At 42.1% G+C, this 15,433-nt stretch overlaps 1 protein-coding gene across 1 annotated transcript in view; it reads right to left on the minus strand.

Annotated features, from left to right (window-relative positions):
- Positions 1 to 14,161, minus strand: part of SPEF2 (sperm flagellar and cilia associated 2) — a 95,024-nt gene extending 80,863 nt beyond the window's left edge. The window contains 5 exon segments of the mRNA XM_086479742.1: positions 569 to 648; positions 1,658 to 1,798; positions 5,340 to 5,592; positions 13,214 to 13,316; positions 14,104 to 14,161. Of these exon segments, the coding sequence (XP_086335868.1) occupies positions 569 to 648; positions 1,658 to 1,798; positions 5,340 to 5,592; positions 13,214 to 13,316; positions 14,104 to 14,161 (635 nt within the window).
- Between the last annotated feature and the right edge of the window lie 1,272 nt (positions 14,162 to 15,433).

Below are 15,433 nucleotides of genomic sequence, written 5' to 3' on the forward strand. Positions count from 1 at the left end.
GACTCTAAGTGCAGTTTTGCAGAGTTATTAATTGCATGTTGTTTGCACACAGAAGTATCCACAGCAGTATGCATGAGTGCCACCTCTTCTGAGCATGGTAAACATATCACTAGACGTGGCAGAAAAACTATCACTCAAAATTATTCACAAATAAATCAACATAGAGATAAGTTTAAGGAGGAAGGTTACTTCTCGCTATTTTCTTTGAAATGTTACCATGTATGTCCACAACCATTCTCGTCTCTCTGCAGATCTAACTGACCTTACAGACTCAATGACTGAAATGAACAGAGAAGAGATGCACTTTGTGTCCTTTATTGCTGCATATACAGCAAAAAAGAGAGAAGGAAGCTTGAGTCATTCCGACGACAACTAAAGGCAAGGTAAAAACACTGTAACAGTGCTGGAGCTGGAATATTTGCAGAGCTACTGGGACAATCACTCAAAGGGCAATCACAGTTTAAATTAAACAAGCCATCACATTTTCCTCAAGTAGCTGTCTACAGAGATAGTAGGCACTTGAGGTAGGATCCTGTCTAATCTTAACAATCTAATATCCAAATATTACCTGTCAGTGACTTGGCTGTGTACTGCAGAGGCATTTGCTGCTATAGACTTCTCAAACTTTTTAATCTCCTTGTATGTGTCCTGAAGAAATAACACAAAATCTAATGTTTCTTTTCTCTTTACAAAGTATCATAAGGATAAAGTATTGGGGAATTATTTTTATGTCATGTTAGTAAAACTGAAATGTTTGCACTGAAAATATTTCAAGTGTCTTCTAGATCAAGAAAAAAGAAAAGACTATTTCCTTCTTTTACCTTTCACTTCCTTCCCCATCCTTTTCCTAGCTATATCTATGTCCACAAGCCTGAAAATCCTACCATTTTGTAGCTGTTCATTCTACAGAATAATTTTGATTTTGTGTAGGATTCTAGCAGTTTATAGAATTCCTACTCTTCGGGGATTTTAAACAAGGTATTCTGGGCTATGATCTGCTTTAGTAGTAGCTTGAATTTATCCCTGCTAGTTACTCAAGCAACTATGTTCCTACATTCTACATTTAAATGCATCTGTCATGGTTGCACAGTTGTAAAAACTGGTAATATTTGCACTCCTGATGACAATACAATCCACGAACTGTAAGATTACAACCCAAGTACTCTTCAGCACTAGATAATATAGATTTATTTTTTTTCATTGGTGCATTGCCATCATCTCTTGATTTGATCTAAGAGTGTTGTCAGTTTCAGCTTTTACTAACATTTTTGAGAAAGCAGACAATTGTATAGTGTGTTACAGAAGAGTTCGTACATTATGGTGCAAAACTTCAGCATACGCAAATCAGAAGGAAACACTAATGCTTTTATTTCACGTATTCTACTCAGTAGACTAGAAGCTAAAATACTGTCGGCAATTAAATTAGTATTTATTTAATAAGGACTTTCACCCTTATTTTTACTAAGTAACAAATGCTGAATCATAATCATATTAGTATTTAGCCCCATTTTCACTGATTGAGTCTACTTCATCATTTTAACAGTTATATCATCAGCTTTTGGATGGTGCAAGTACAGTATTTGCAAGTGTAAGTGCTCCCAGAAATCATATGTTGTGCAAGTTAATATAATTAACATTAAAAGAACATAGATGTTACCTCTGCTTCTCTTTTCTTCTTTAAGAATTTTTTGGCTTCAATAGCTTTTATGCCGTGGCTTGGTGGTGGCTTTGGAACCTGTATAACGGCTGCTCGAATCCTGGCCATTATTTCATTTTGTCTCCTTCTTCCTATGAGATGCTGAATATTTAACATCTTGTGTTCAGATACTTAAGTTCAAACAAAATACACCATATGGCCCTAATACACTACCTATATCTCTATGAAGTAAACGTAATTAAGCCATTAGGAAAAAAATCTTCTAGGAAGAAAGTAGAAGAGCTTATCAAGCTCCGGGCTAGAGCAAAAGACTTTTCATTCTTTCTTTTTTTTTTTTCTTCCTAAAGTGGATCACTAAAATTACATGAAAGCAAAAAATTCTGTATCTTTTGTCCATAGTTAAACCTTCTCAGCCACTGTACTAATAGATCATCAGTTTTATATCAAGAAGCGGATATCGTAAAATGCATTTTAAATTAAAGTATCATTCTATATTCTGAATAATTTGGCAGCTTAGCAATATGCTAGTATATGTTACCAATATTTTAGGATGAAGATACATTTTTAAGTTCCATTATCAGAAAATTATACACCTATATATGCTATGCTTGCATTAACAAATAGTACAGTGCAATAGAAGCACATCTGTAAAGAAAAACACTTTGTGCCCTATGCTTATTAGGCGTTTAAGAGCTTGTATTAAATTCTAGCTCTAGTGCGGTAACTATTTCAGTTCAGAATTCAGAATAGAAACTGAGAATACCAGTTTCCTCGTACGGAAACTGAGAATATCATCAGGTAATATTACCACGGAACAACAAGTCTCAGATGATCAAGAAGTAACAAATATTTAAATTACACTAGTTAAAAGTGCACTACAAATACATGCAGTTAAAACTGGAATTGAGTGGAAAAGAAGTTTTTTTACAAAGAGGCAAAGACAGTTAAAAAAAAAATTAATATATCAAATAAGATATTAATAAATTTTCTTTTAGAATTTTATTTTGAATATTTGGGATATTGCCTGTATTTTCTTTTCTAGATACATGGACTTTTTTCTTTTCATTCTTGTTCATGCAGTGGCAATAGAACAGCTAAATAACCACAACAAGCCTCTCTCCCTTTAATTAGCCATATAAAATGCATCTCAAATTAGGCAACTTCATTTTCACTGTGGTTCAACACCCCTTGGATAGCTGGCCAGTTCCTCTATACAAACTACAGGATGTACTTTGGTTGAGTGTTCCTGTATCTTAAGAAATTCCTCTTTTTCGCTCTATCAGAACAGCTCCACAGAGCTACAAGATGTCCTGAGGCCATACCCACTGTAGGTCCCCCTTCCCTGTGTTTTTTTCCTGCTTTTGAACAATGCTTCCTCTTTTCTTCACAAATGAAGAATGTCACAAAATTCTTTTACAAGGACATCTTAAACATGTACAGTTGTGAAATTTATGCTTTTGTCTTCATATCTATAAGTATTTTCCATGCATGATAATATGCAAATACTCTTAATTTAAAATTAAGTTATTTTTAAATATAAATGTTTTTTAGGGTCTTTTAACAGTATATTGGCTTTATATCTACACATTAATGATTGTCATGAGTACTCCTTTTCTTTGTTTTTGTATAAACATGACTGAGCAGCACAGAATTAAAAAGTACCCACACTGGCTTTAACTAACCCGTTGTGTACATGACCTTAAGAAAATATTTCTTCAGAAGACTATTAAAAGTAAGTAGTCACCTTTTCAGTGTCTTGGGCTCTCTGTTTCTCTTGGAGCTTCTGAACTTCCTGTTGTTCTGCGATATGTATACGAGCTATTTTATCTTCCATTGCCTTAGATTTTGTTTCAAAATGCTCTGAAATGTGCTGTAGCTGCAAATCAGCCTGACGTGGTGTTAAAGTTTTTAAACTCTAAAATTAAACATCAGTTAATGAAGAGTCAGAAATACTAAGAAATATATTTAAATACGATAATTTTGCTATAGTAATTTCAAACTGTGTTTTCCGGTGTTAATGTACACAGAACATCTAAACATGGTCAAATATTTTTCAGAAAAACAGGCCTAACTCTATTGAAAAGAACATGCAGATTTGAACTTGAACAATGCCAAACTGTATTTAGTTTGGAGCCAAGGAGGCTGAGGGGTGACCTCATCGCTCTCTGCAGCTTCCTGAGGAGGGGATGTGGAGAGGGAGGTGCTGATCTCTTCTCCCTGGGATCCAGTGACAGGACGCATGGGACTGGTTTAAAGCTGCACCAGGGGAGGTTTAGGCTGGACATGAGGAAGCGTTTCTTCACCGAGAGGGTGGTCAAACACTGGAACAGGCTCCCTAGAGAGGTGGTCAATGCCCCAAGCTTGTCAGTGTTTCAGAGGCCCCTGGCCAATGCCCTCAGTAACACGCCTTAGCTTTCGGTCAGCCCTGAAGTGGTCAGGCAGCTGGACTAGGTGATCGGTGTAGGTCCCTTCCAACTGAAATATTCTGTTCTATGCCAACTGAAATATAGAAAATTCAACTTAAACATAAGCAAAAAAAATAATGAAAGGGTGATGAACCTGCTCTAGGTGGTCTTGCTCTGGCAGGGGAGTTGGATTAGATGATCTTTCGAGGTCCCTTCCAACCCCTAACATTCTGTGAAACAATTTGCCCAGGCAGGCTGTGAAGTCTCCACCTTTGGAGATATTCAAAACGCAACTGAACAAGGTCCTGAGGAACCTGCTCTAGTTGACTTTGCTTAGAGCAGGGAGGGTGGATTAAACGACCTCCAGAGGTCCCTTCCAACCTCAACTAGTCTATGATTCAAACACCATTCTGAACCCAATCTATTAACAAGAGCTAATCTCAGTTGTTTTATCTTCTTTAAGCTATCCCTCTACAGGTGAAGGGATGTTTCCACTGTTTGGTACTATCCTTGCACTTTTGGTAAACTTTCTGCTTGTAGAGTATTTTTCAGGAAGTGTGCCGGAAAAAAACCCTGAAATTTCACCCAGCCGAATTTGTTTCACAATATACAGCTTCTTAAAGATTGCTCATCCTGATAACAAATTATGATCTACACATGCTGAACATTACTGTTGAAGACAAGAAGAACATCCTTAACAGAATCTACTACATCGATACTGACTTCCTCTTAGATAATCTCCTTCCCCTTTGTTTTTTCCTTTTTATATTACTCAGCATATGGTTATTGCAGGCTGAAGTGTAATATAAATATATGGAAAGACATGCAACAGAAGGAACCACTGTGGCACAAAGCTCAACACAGTTATAAACAGGTTTCCTGGGGGGGAAATTAGTCTAAATTGATACCTAGACTGCAACACAGTCTGCAATCTGTACTTATCAAATGAGTAAAATGGCAGCTGCTGAACAGCTGCTAGCCTTTGTTGCTATATGTATTTTAAGTCTGGTGAAAGCTTAAAAACAGAGGTAACACAGGTAACACAGAATGAGCCAAAATAGACGATCAGTATCCTCCTGAGTCACAGACAAACTGTGTAATCCCACTGTCCACGTATAAGATATGGCAAAGGACTGCTTCTTTTCCATGTAAGGACTGGGTTTTGAATAGGAGATTTAAAAAGTGGGGAGGGGAAACATGCAACATGCTTGAGAGGTACATGTAAATATGCTAGCTTTTTTCCTATTTATTTATACAAAATAGGCATAGTTAGTTACCTCTTGATACAAAACACTTTTAATAGACTTAAGCTTTGCAGTTGCTGCAGGTCTCGTTGCTTCCATGGCTACTCTAGTGAGCTTTGCCTTTCTCTTTTTTTGTAAAGCAACATACAATTCATATAAAAGCTTTGTTGCAGCCCCATGCCGTCCTGTCATGATGTCTTGGGCCACATTCTCATTAAACTGTACACCAAGGAGGTGAAGCGTGGGCTCCAGGCGAGAAAAATTGTTAAGTTTTGCATTTGCAACCCTATATGATTAAAAACAACAATAAAATCAGAACATAAACTTATTTTCAATACCAACTTGTTGCAATAAGCATGGATGTGACATCTATCTCACACCAAGATAGGAGCATAAAAAAACCACAGAGGACTTCCTTAAAGTAACGTGATGCACACTTTAGCTTAGGTTTTATACTGCAGTACATACAACTGCATTGATCTACAAGGCACAACTTTCGGAAAAAGTAGAGAACACATTGCGTTACATAAATCTTGATGAACACACATACAAAGTGCATTTGACAGCAAAAGCTTAGCCCCCAGTTGCAGATAATTTTATACCACCCACAAAAAGTGCAGAGTTAGAATGAAGTTTCTATATCAACTGTATCAATCCACTTGGGCTCTAACCAGACAAAATATAGGAAATTATTAAAATATAGTCTATTAATCCTCACAACACATCGTCATATTTCTACTCCAATTAAAAAAAATGGACACATGGGTTGCAGTACTGTTGAAAACAAAGACTGTGGTCTCAATAAGCAATTTACATTCAAAACTGAAATAGTGCATCATGGATTCATGTTTCTCTTGATATGTAGATTCTCCTGTGGGAGCATCGAGATCAACAGATATATAGGCCAAAAGCCAATAACAATAAATTATCATTGTATCACAATTAACACATGAAATTTCATCAAACAAATCCATAACTTCAACCTGAGTCAGAAGATCATGATTTCTATACTGCTCTACCATTTGAGTTCACCGTAGTTCCTTCACATGAACAAACAAGTTTTGAGGTCAGCCAAGCTACAGCATAATTCTACAAAAATGTCCAATATTAATATAAGACCTTCTGGTAACACAGTATTCACCTTATTGCTAGACAAAACAGTCCAGGAGCTCATTATTCTCACTAGAATAGTCCATGCCTTATTTCTTACGCAGTTATATATAACGTAGCTTACAACTATTGAACATTTTTCTGCCATTGAGTCAAGGTTAAGGTGAGCCCTATTGTCAGAAATCACCACACATGCATTGAAAAGCTGTGGTGGTATCACCTCTTCAATTTTTGTTCTGTAATCAGGTCAGATGGAATTTCTTAACCTTGCCTTTTAATAAAAAAAAGTTTTGTAAATCTTATTTCAAGAACATTGTAAGCGTTCAGGGAAAATTACAATGTTTTATTTTTCAAATATGGACAGCTAAACTGGAAAAGGTTTTCCAGTAGTATTCCCTTTAAAAAAGTAGTATCACTTTCTCAATTAATATCCCCTTGCTTATATGTCCAAGAACTGTGGAACATAAGCAGCTAATATAGCTAAGTAGACCTTGACTAGTTAGTCGCAATGACCCCACACACTTTTCTGTTAGTGCCTTCTAGATTACGGTCTCCTATTCCTAAAAAGGGAATCTACATTTCTCCCACCACCACCCTAAGAGGTATGATATTGCCTTGAGCTGTGCTAAAAAATATTAAAGGGATGCCAGCTTACCAAATGATCCATGAATAATATGCTTTCACTTAATAGCACACTCCAAATTTTAAAAGTATTACTTCATAGATATGAAGCAAGCTTAGGCAGGTATAGGTTCTTGCAGGATTTCATAACCATACAATGACTATTACACAGGAATAATTTATTTATTGTGCAGAAGAAATATCATGGAATTGAGGAAAGATTGCCTCAATTCTTGATAGTTGTCAAAAGATCAATGTCAGTAATTATTAGAAAGGAAAATAATGAAGAAAGGTGAAAACATCAAATTATCTTTACAAAGTCATAGAGTACCCCATTGTAAATAACACCACATACAGTCCTCCCTCTCATATGCCAGACACTCCCAGCCCTTACTAATCATCATGGCCTTTCTCTGGTCCTGCTCAAATACATTCATGTCATTCTTGCACTGTGGAGCCCCAAACTGGACACAGCACTCCAGATGTGGTCTCACCCATGCCATGTCTTCTTAATATGGCCCAGGATGCTGTCAGTTTCCTTTGCTGCAAGGGCACATTGCTGGCTCATGTTCAGCTTGTTCTCCCCCAGGGCCTCCAGGTCCTTCTCTGCAAAGCTGCTTTCAAGACAGCTGGCCCCTAGCTGGTACTGAAGGCATGGGGGTTTCCTCACCAGAAGCATTTCCCTTTTTGCTGAACTTTGAGAGATTCCTCTCAGCCCTTGTCCCCAGCCCATCAGGGTTCCTCTAAAGGGCAGCACAACCATCTGCTGTATCAATCACTCCTTCCAGTTTTGTATCATCAGCAAACATGCTCCGAGCGCACTGTCTATTCATGCAGATTGTTAATGAAGATGTTAAACAGCGTTGGTCTCAGAGTCAGCACTTGGGCTACACCATTTATCACTGACCGTCACCTGCACTTCACACTGCTGATCACAACCCCTTGAGCCTGGCAGTTCAGCCAGTTTTCAGTCCACCTCACTGTCCACTTACCTAGTCTATACTTCATCAGTTCGTCTATGAGAATGTAAGGGAGATGATGTCAAAAGTCAATGTAAACAGCTTACGCCGCTCTTCTCTCAACCACTGAGCCTGCCACCTCGTTGTGGAGGTTGTCAGGTTAGTCAGGCATGATTTTCCCTTCATAAATCCATGCTGACAACTCCAAATCATCTTGGTGTCCTTAATACACTTGGAAATGGTTTCAAGGTCTGTTTACTCCATCAGTTCCTATGGACTGAGGTGAGGCTGACTGTCTTACACATCCCCAATTCCTCCTTCTTGCTTTCCTTGAAGAGAGGAGTGGCAGTTGCATTCTTCTAGTCCTAGGAATCTCCTCCAATCACCAGGACCTTTCAAAGATTATTGAGAGTGGCCTCGCAATGAAATCGGCCAGGTCCCTCAGCGTGTGTGGGTATATGCCACCAGGTTCCATGGACTTTAGCATTTCCATTTTATTTAAATGTTTCTTAAGCTGGTCTCTTCCACCAAGGCTAAATCTTTCTTGCTGCAGACTTTCCTGCTAGTCTCAGGGCCTTGGGATTTCTGGGTGCGAGTTTTGCCAAAAGAGCAGACCAGGACAGAGAAGGCATTCAGCACCTCAGCCTTTTGCACGGCAGACTGAGGGATATTTGAGAGTCTGAGAGGGAGATTGATCATTGGAGTCGTACTCTGCCACCTATGACGCATGGAAGCCAACTCAGCATGGCCAGTACAGAGGCAGGTCCTCGATTTGCATTGTGCCAAGAGGGAGGCAGTATGACAAGGGATAAGGAGGGGTGGAAGGAGGTTACAGTACAGAGTGGAAGAGAAAACCCTCTTCACTCGCTGAGATACTCTTACAGAACATCTATGAGGTCCTGGGTTTAGTGGACAAAGAACATAATGATATAGAGGAGGAACTGGAGTAAGCAGTCTTGCTGAGGTGAGAGAGACCAACGCTTCACAACAAAATCTGCATTAAGACCGGCACTGAGAAGAAACAACGGTGAGTTACAGTCATTGGTGATTCTCCCCTGTGCAGAACAGAAGTACCTGTTTGTGGACTGGACCCTCTTTTCAGGGAAGTTTGCTGCTTCCCTAGGGCTCAAATTAGGGACATCACCACAGGACTGAAAACCTTAGTACAATCTTTAGACTACTACCCATTCCTGCTCTTTCACGTGGGTACAAATGATATCGCAACAAAAAGTCTGAGGTCAATCAAAAGAGATTTCAGAGCCCTGGGAAATAAGCTAAAAAATTCGGGAGCACAAGCAGTGTTTTCCTCAATGTAAGCACTAATGTTTGGGGTTTTTTCCACTGTGTCCTGTGCCCCAATCAGCAGTAGGCTTACATTTTCTCTAGGCTTCCTTTTCCTGCGGATATACCTGTAAAAGCCCTTCTGGTTGCCCTCCATGTCCCTCAACAGTTTTGACTCCTAATGGGCATTGACTTTCCTAAAGCCATCCCTGCATACCCAGACAATGTATTTGTGCTCTTCCTGGGTCACCTGGCCCTGCTTCCACACCTTTTATTCTTCCTTTTTATGTTTGAGTTTTGTCAGTAGCACCTTATTCTTCCATTTATACCTCCTGCTGTCTTTTTTCTGGTTTATTCACATAAAGATGTAATATTCTTGGAGAAGATGATGTTTGGAACAAACAAAAAAAAAAATTTTTTTTTTTTTAAAAAAAATATATCAATCAGCATTCTTGGACTCCTCTGCTCTCCAGGACCATTTTAAATAGGGTTCTTCCAAGCAGATGTCTTGGACCCCTCCTCTCTCAAGGACCATTTTACATAGGATTCTTCCAAGCAGATCCCTGAATAAGATAAAGTCTGCTCTCCTGAAGTCCAGGGTTGTGATGCTGCTATTTACCTTGTTCACTCCTCTCAAGATCATGAACTCTACCATCTCATGGTCACTGCAGTCAATGCTGTGCTTGACCTCCCTTGTTCATACTTATTAGGTTTAGTAGAACATCTCCCCTCTTCAGCTCCTCAATCAAGTTTCTCAGTAAGGTATCATCAATGCACTCTAGTAACCTCCTGGATTGCTTGTGCCTGGTGGTGTTTCTCTTCCAGTGGATATCAACTTGGTTAAAGTTCTCTATTCAGACTGAGATCTGTGAAAATGAGAATTCTTTCAGTCGTCTCAAGAAAACCTTATGTATTTCTTTCTGCTCAAGTGATCTGTACCAAACAGTCACTACAGCATCACTCAGTTTGGTCTTTCCTCTAATCCTAACCCACAAGACCTTAACTGGACATCATCCTTCCCAAGGCAGAGCTCTGTGCATTTTCTCTACCCTCTCACACAAAAAGCAACTCCTCCTCCTCACCTGCCCAGCCTGTCCGTCCTAAAGAGCCTATATCTAGCCAAGGCAGCACTCCAGTCGTGTGAGCTATCCCACCGCCTCTCTGTGATTCCAATGATACCATAGTCCTGCAACTGCACGCAGGCCTCTAATTCCTCCTGTTTGTTCCCCATGCTGTATGCATTAGTATCCAGGCACTTCAGAGATGCAGCCAGAATGTGTTGATTTACCAGAGAAAGTGTGAATGCTTCTCCCATAATGCTATCTTCTCAGCAATTCCTTAATTGCATACATACATTGGGGTGGGCAGCCTTCTGCACTGTTTTGACCCTCTTATTCACATATCCTCCTCTTGCTTGCCAGTCCAGGCCATAACTTCTTCACTCGTTTGAGAACAATCATCTCTTTCCCCCCCTCATTCCTAGTTTAAAGCTATCCTCACCAGGTCTGCCAGCCAGTTGGCAAACATGCTTTTGCCCAACTTGGTCAGGCAGATCCCAGCCCTTCCTAGTCCGCCATCTTCAAAGAGGATTCCATAACTGCAAAAAACAAATCCCTGCTGTTGACAGCAGCTGCACAAACACTTGTTGACCTGTAGAATCTGTCCACTCCTCATGAAGCCTTTCCACCTCACCAGCAGAAATGAGGAAAAAAAACACCTGGGCCCCCATGCCTTTGACTTTTGTCTCCAGAGCCACTTTTGTTATGCTCCAGGACTCTCTGGCAGTATCCTTGGTGCACACATAACAGAGCAGCAGCGGTAACAGCACAAGGGCTGGACAAGCCCTTCTACAGTCCTGGACCTGACCCCCAGCAAGCAGCAAACCTCCCTGACTAGCATGTGAGGTCAGCAGATTGGTGCCTCCATCTCCTCCAGTAGAAAGTCTCCCACTACTATCACTCACCTGTTCCTCCTGGTGCTCCTGTCTTGTTCAGATTTTTCAGCTCAGATGCTTTGTTGCACAGAGCCACCAGCTTATCATCTGCTACCAAGGCAATGAACCTGTTCTGCAGCTATGGATCAGCAGGCAGAGCAGGAACCTTCCTTCTCTTGCCAGAAGTCACAAGCTGCCAGTCATCTGCTTTTCCCAACCAAACAGGCACAGATTCTGACTGCCTTTCCATCAGCACAGCTCTGGGTTTACGTTCCTGTATCTGCAGTGTCTCAGAGAAGATGTAGTCAATCTCCTTTTCATCATCTGTGACACTGAGCAGTGTACTGACCTCCTTCTGCAGCAGCTTGACTTGGTGACACAGATCACAGAATCACAGAATGTTAGGGGTTGGAAGGGACCTCTGGAGACCGCCCAGTCCAACCCCCCTGCCAGAAGAGGATCACCTAGAGAAGGTTGTGCAGGACCGCATCCAGGCGGGTTTTGAATGTCTCCAGGGACGGAGACTCCATGACCTCTCTGGGCAGCCTGTTCCAGTGCTCTGCCACCCTCAAAGTAAAGAACCTCCTCATGTTTAGATGGAACCTCCTGTGTTCAAGTTTTTGCCCATTACCTCCTGTCCTGTCACTGGGCACCACTGAAAAAAGACTGTCCCTATCCTCCTGACACCTGCCCTTTAAGTATTTATAAGCATTGGTCCTCCACGAGCACACACCTCTGCAGGCAAAGCCACCACCTCCCCCTGTCCAAGGCTAAGTAAAGACTCTGGGCACTCGCTACAGCCTGAGACATGGAAAATTGCCTCCTTTCTCTGGAAAGCAATCTGAGTTGAGACCTCTAACATTCTGAGTAGCTGCTCCAGTGGGTACTGGGGATCATGCCCTGTCATGTATCACCACCTTCACTGAGCATACATACACTGTTTCAGCAGATTTTCTAACCTCTTCTTGCACTTGCTGAAGTGCATCTTCACTAATTGTACCTCCTTAATCAGAAGTCAGGTGGAGACAAGAGCTCAAAGCAATCAGGAAGCATGGACAGAACTCTCAGAAGCTGCTAGAACTTGCTAGAAGTAAAAGCCTCCTGAAGCTATCCTTTCCCAGCGGCAGCAGGCACTCTAAAGTTCCTCGAAGAGTTATGAGGTGTTCTCCAATGATCCTGGAAATTCACGAGAGATCTAGAAGTCCAAGCAGCAGAGCCCAAAAACTGCTGTGCAAAACTGCTGTGTTTGTTGGCTGCCTTTGTTAGCTGTGCTCAAGCTGCTCTCCTAGAAGTTGGTGGGACTTGGATAGGAAAGGGTATACATAAATGAGAAGTGCAAAGAACATAAAAAGAGGTTCAGAAGAAACAAAAAGAGGATGTACAGCCTGGCACATTTGATACACATGTACACCAAGGTCCGACAATATGGAGCATAAGACAAGGAACCCCACGAACTGCATCATCAACATACCAAGGCTCAGAGACCTGCACAAGATTTTTCAACTTCCTGGTTTTCTGTTCTTCTTCATTGTGGATATGACACCAGCTTACTTGTAAATTTATAAATTCTTGTACGAGCTTCAGCCAGGGCTTCACTCAGAGCCTCACAATGCATCTCCACCTTCTTCACTTTAGTGAAGGTGTAATGGTCACCACCACAGCATACCTCTGGATTCCTGGCTCTACACAGCTCATGGAGATACTGCAAGTATCTCTAAACTTAAGAGACATCCTTGAAGGGCTTGTTGAACTTTTTGTCTAACCTGCTACTATTGTAGTTGCAACCAAAATGCATCATTTTCTTAAAGTAGTATGATCAGTTTCTCTGGAAACACGAAGCTAATCCGTGTGTCAAATACAAGCAGCTTTTGACTTACTGATAAATGTATCAAATATCTTTGTAAGTTCTAGACGTCTTTCCCATTCTGCATTAGCAAATCCTAACTGAAAAATAAATATTTGATCTAATTTCTGTACGAGACATGGTATGCATATGTACTAACCTGCTCTCTGAAAATTGATTAAAGTCATCCTGAAGACCGTATTTGTGTAGAAGTTCTCCTAGGAGGTAGCCATTAGAAAATTCTTCTGAAAATGATCCTGGAACTAAGTTCGGTTTTTTGTTGTTTGTTTTTTTTAAAAAAATAAGATAATTAAAAGAATTCATACGTTAATCTTAATACAATTCATCATTATTTTAATAACAAAATTAAGTCCAAACTTTATTAAATAATTCAGAGGAATTTTAGGAGATTGATTGAGCAGTAAGTAGTTTTCAATTCACAAATAAATCTGCTTTCAGTGTAGTTATTTTGCAACACAAGCTTTAGGTAGTCATTTAATTCTCATTTTCAGTGTTAAAAAGTAAACATTGTCATAATGGTCATTAAAATCGTGGCAATATCTATAAATGATAATTACTAAATTTTCTGTAAAAAATGCAAATACAAACAAAGCTAGGTCTAATGTGCTTCTCTTCCACAGGAAGACGCTCCCTCCTTGCAGAAGAAATGCTTCTCCAAATCCAGCACAAGCACAACACCTTCCATTCAAAAAAAAGCACTGCTTTGCAAACATATTAAAACATTTTTATCCTCTGGAGTTCTCGTTAGCAGATGAAGCTTAAGCTTCTCTCTCCTGAGAGCACCTGTGCTTTGAGGAAGATTAACTTCACCTCGAAAATCACCGTCTTGCACATGAAGATTAAAAATCTACCTGAGGAGGTACCTGGACGCGAGGTTCGCCGGTTGGTCAGCGGGAGCTGGGCCCGCGGGACCCCCTCGATCCGCCGGCGGCACGAAGGCCTGACCCTGCGGCGGCCCCTCGCGACGACAGGCAAGCCTGCTGCGCCCCGAGCCCCTGCCCCTCCCAACGCGGCGGGGCCCTCGCTCACCCACACTCCGGGAGAGAGTCACCTCCTCGTTCAGCCACTCGCACAAAATCTCCGACATGACAGCAGGCGGCCGCCCTCACGACGGGCTGGCACCGCGTCCCGTTGCCACGACGACCGGACCCGGCGCATGCGCGGCGGAGGAGAGGCCGGCGTCCCCGCCCGCTGCAGCGGCCAACAACCCCACCCCCACCCCCCGCCACGAACTCCGCGAAGAGGCTGCGCATGCGCCGCAGGTGGGGCGGGGATGCGGGTGTGGCCGGGGCGGGGAGACGAGAAGGAAGGTGAGCGCGCTGCGAGGAGGAGCGCGTGCCCGCCTCCGCGCTCGCGGGTCAGCGCGCTCCGGGCGGCCGCCCGGCCCAGGCGCCTTTCTGGCGGGAGCGCGAGGCGCTGGGCGGGGAGCGCGGGGCCGTCCCCGGGCTGAGGAGGGGCGGCCGAGTGCCGGCGAGATCGTGGCAGGGGGGAGGCCGCAGAGCAGGGCAGGACCGGACCGGACCGGACCCATCCGGGTACAGGTGGTCGATGGCACCGGTTACTCAGCGTTCTGTCAGCGGCGGCCACCTTGTTTGCCGTGCTCCCGGCCGCCTTCGGCCAGCTGCGTGGCCGCATGTCTCGCCGTTTGTTTGATACGTGTTTCAGTCACTACTTCCCCGTTCCACACCCGCCTTACACGGTGCCTCGCTGCGTTTGCTCTTGCGTTAGCACAGGTGGCGTAGAGCACAGGGCGGTTAGGCTGACAAGCAGTCTGACAGGAAAAAGGAAAGTGAGGAAAAATTAATCCAGGGTGGTTTTCCCAAACCAGTTCATATAACGGCACAAGTTACTGTGTTGGCACCGTGTGAAAGGGGGAGGGAGAGCAAAAAAACGATGAAAAAAGCTCTGTCAGTTCAAATGTGGGCTGCACATTTACAAGGGTGTTTCTCAGCAGCAGTGTTTGTGTAAGAAGTCTCAGAAGCATTTGTGTGCCAATACAGCTGCTCCTGTGGCTCTGCAGCAAGCCAGTTTGGGGATCGGAGCTTGGTTTGGAATAAGCCTCTCTGATACTGTTTTTTGCTCTGCTTTTGTTTGTATTAGGTCATCTTTGTTTTAGAATCACGCTGAAATAGTCATGTATAGTTTTGGTGCCCCCATTTTGTTACAAAAATGTAGACAATAGAGAAGTGAACTGGAAGTGATCTGGAAAATATAGTGTACACAATAGGGATTTAAATTGTCCAGTTTCTTTTTCTGCAAAAGATCTGTAGTTGATTTAATTAAATTTTCAAGTACTTTTCAGTGCAATACAGAATCCTAAAGAGTTGTTTAATCTAGAAAAGACAGAAGCAAGAGGACC

The sequence above is a fragment of the Leptosomus discolor genome, chromosome Z (genome assembly GCF_034619465.1).
Source record: "Leptosomus discolor isolate bLepDis1 chromosome Z, bLepDis1.hap2, whole genome shotgun sequence".
Taxonomy (NCBI): domain Eukaryota; kingdom Metazoa; phylum Chordata; class Aves; order Leptosomiformes; family Leptosomidae; genus Leptosomus; species Leptosomus discolor.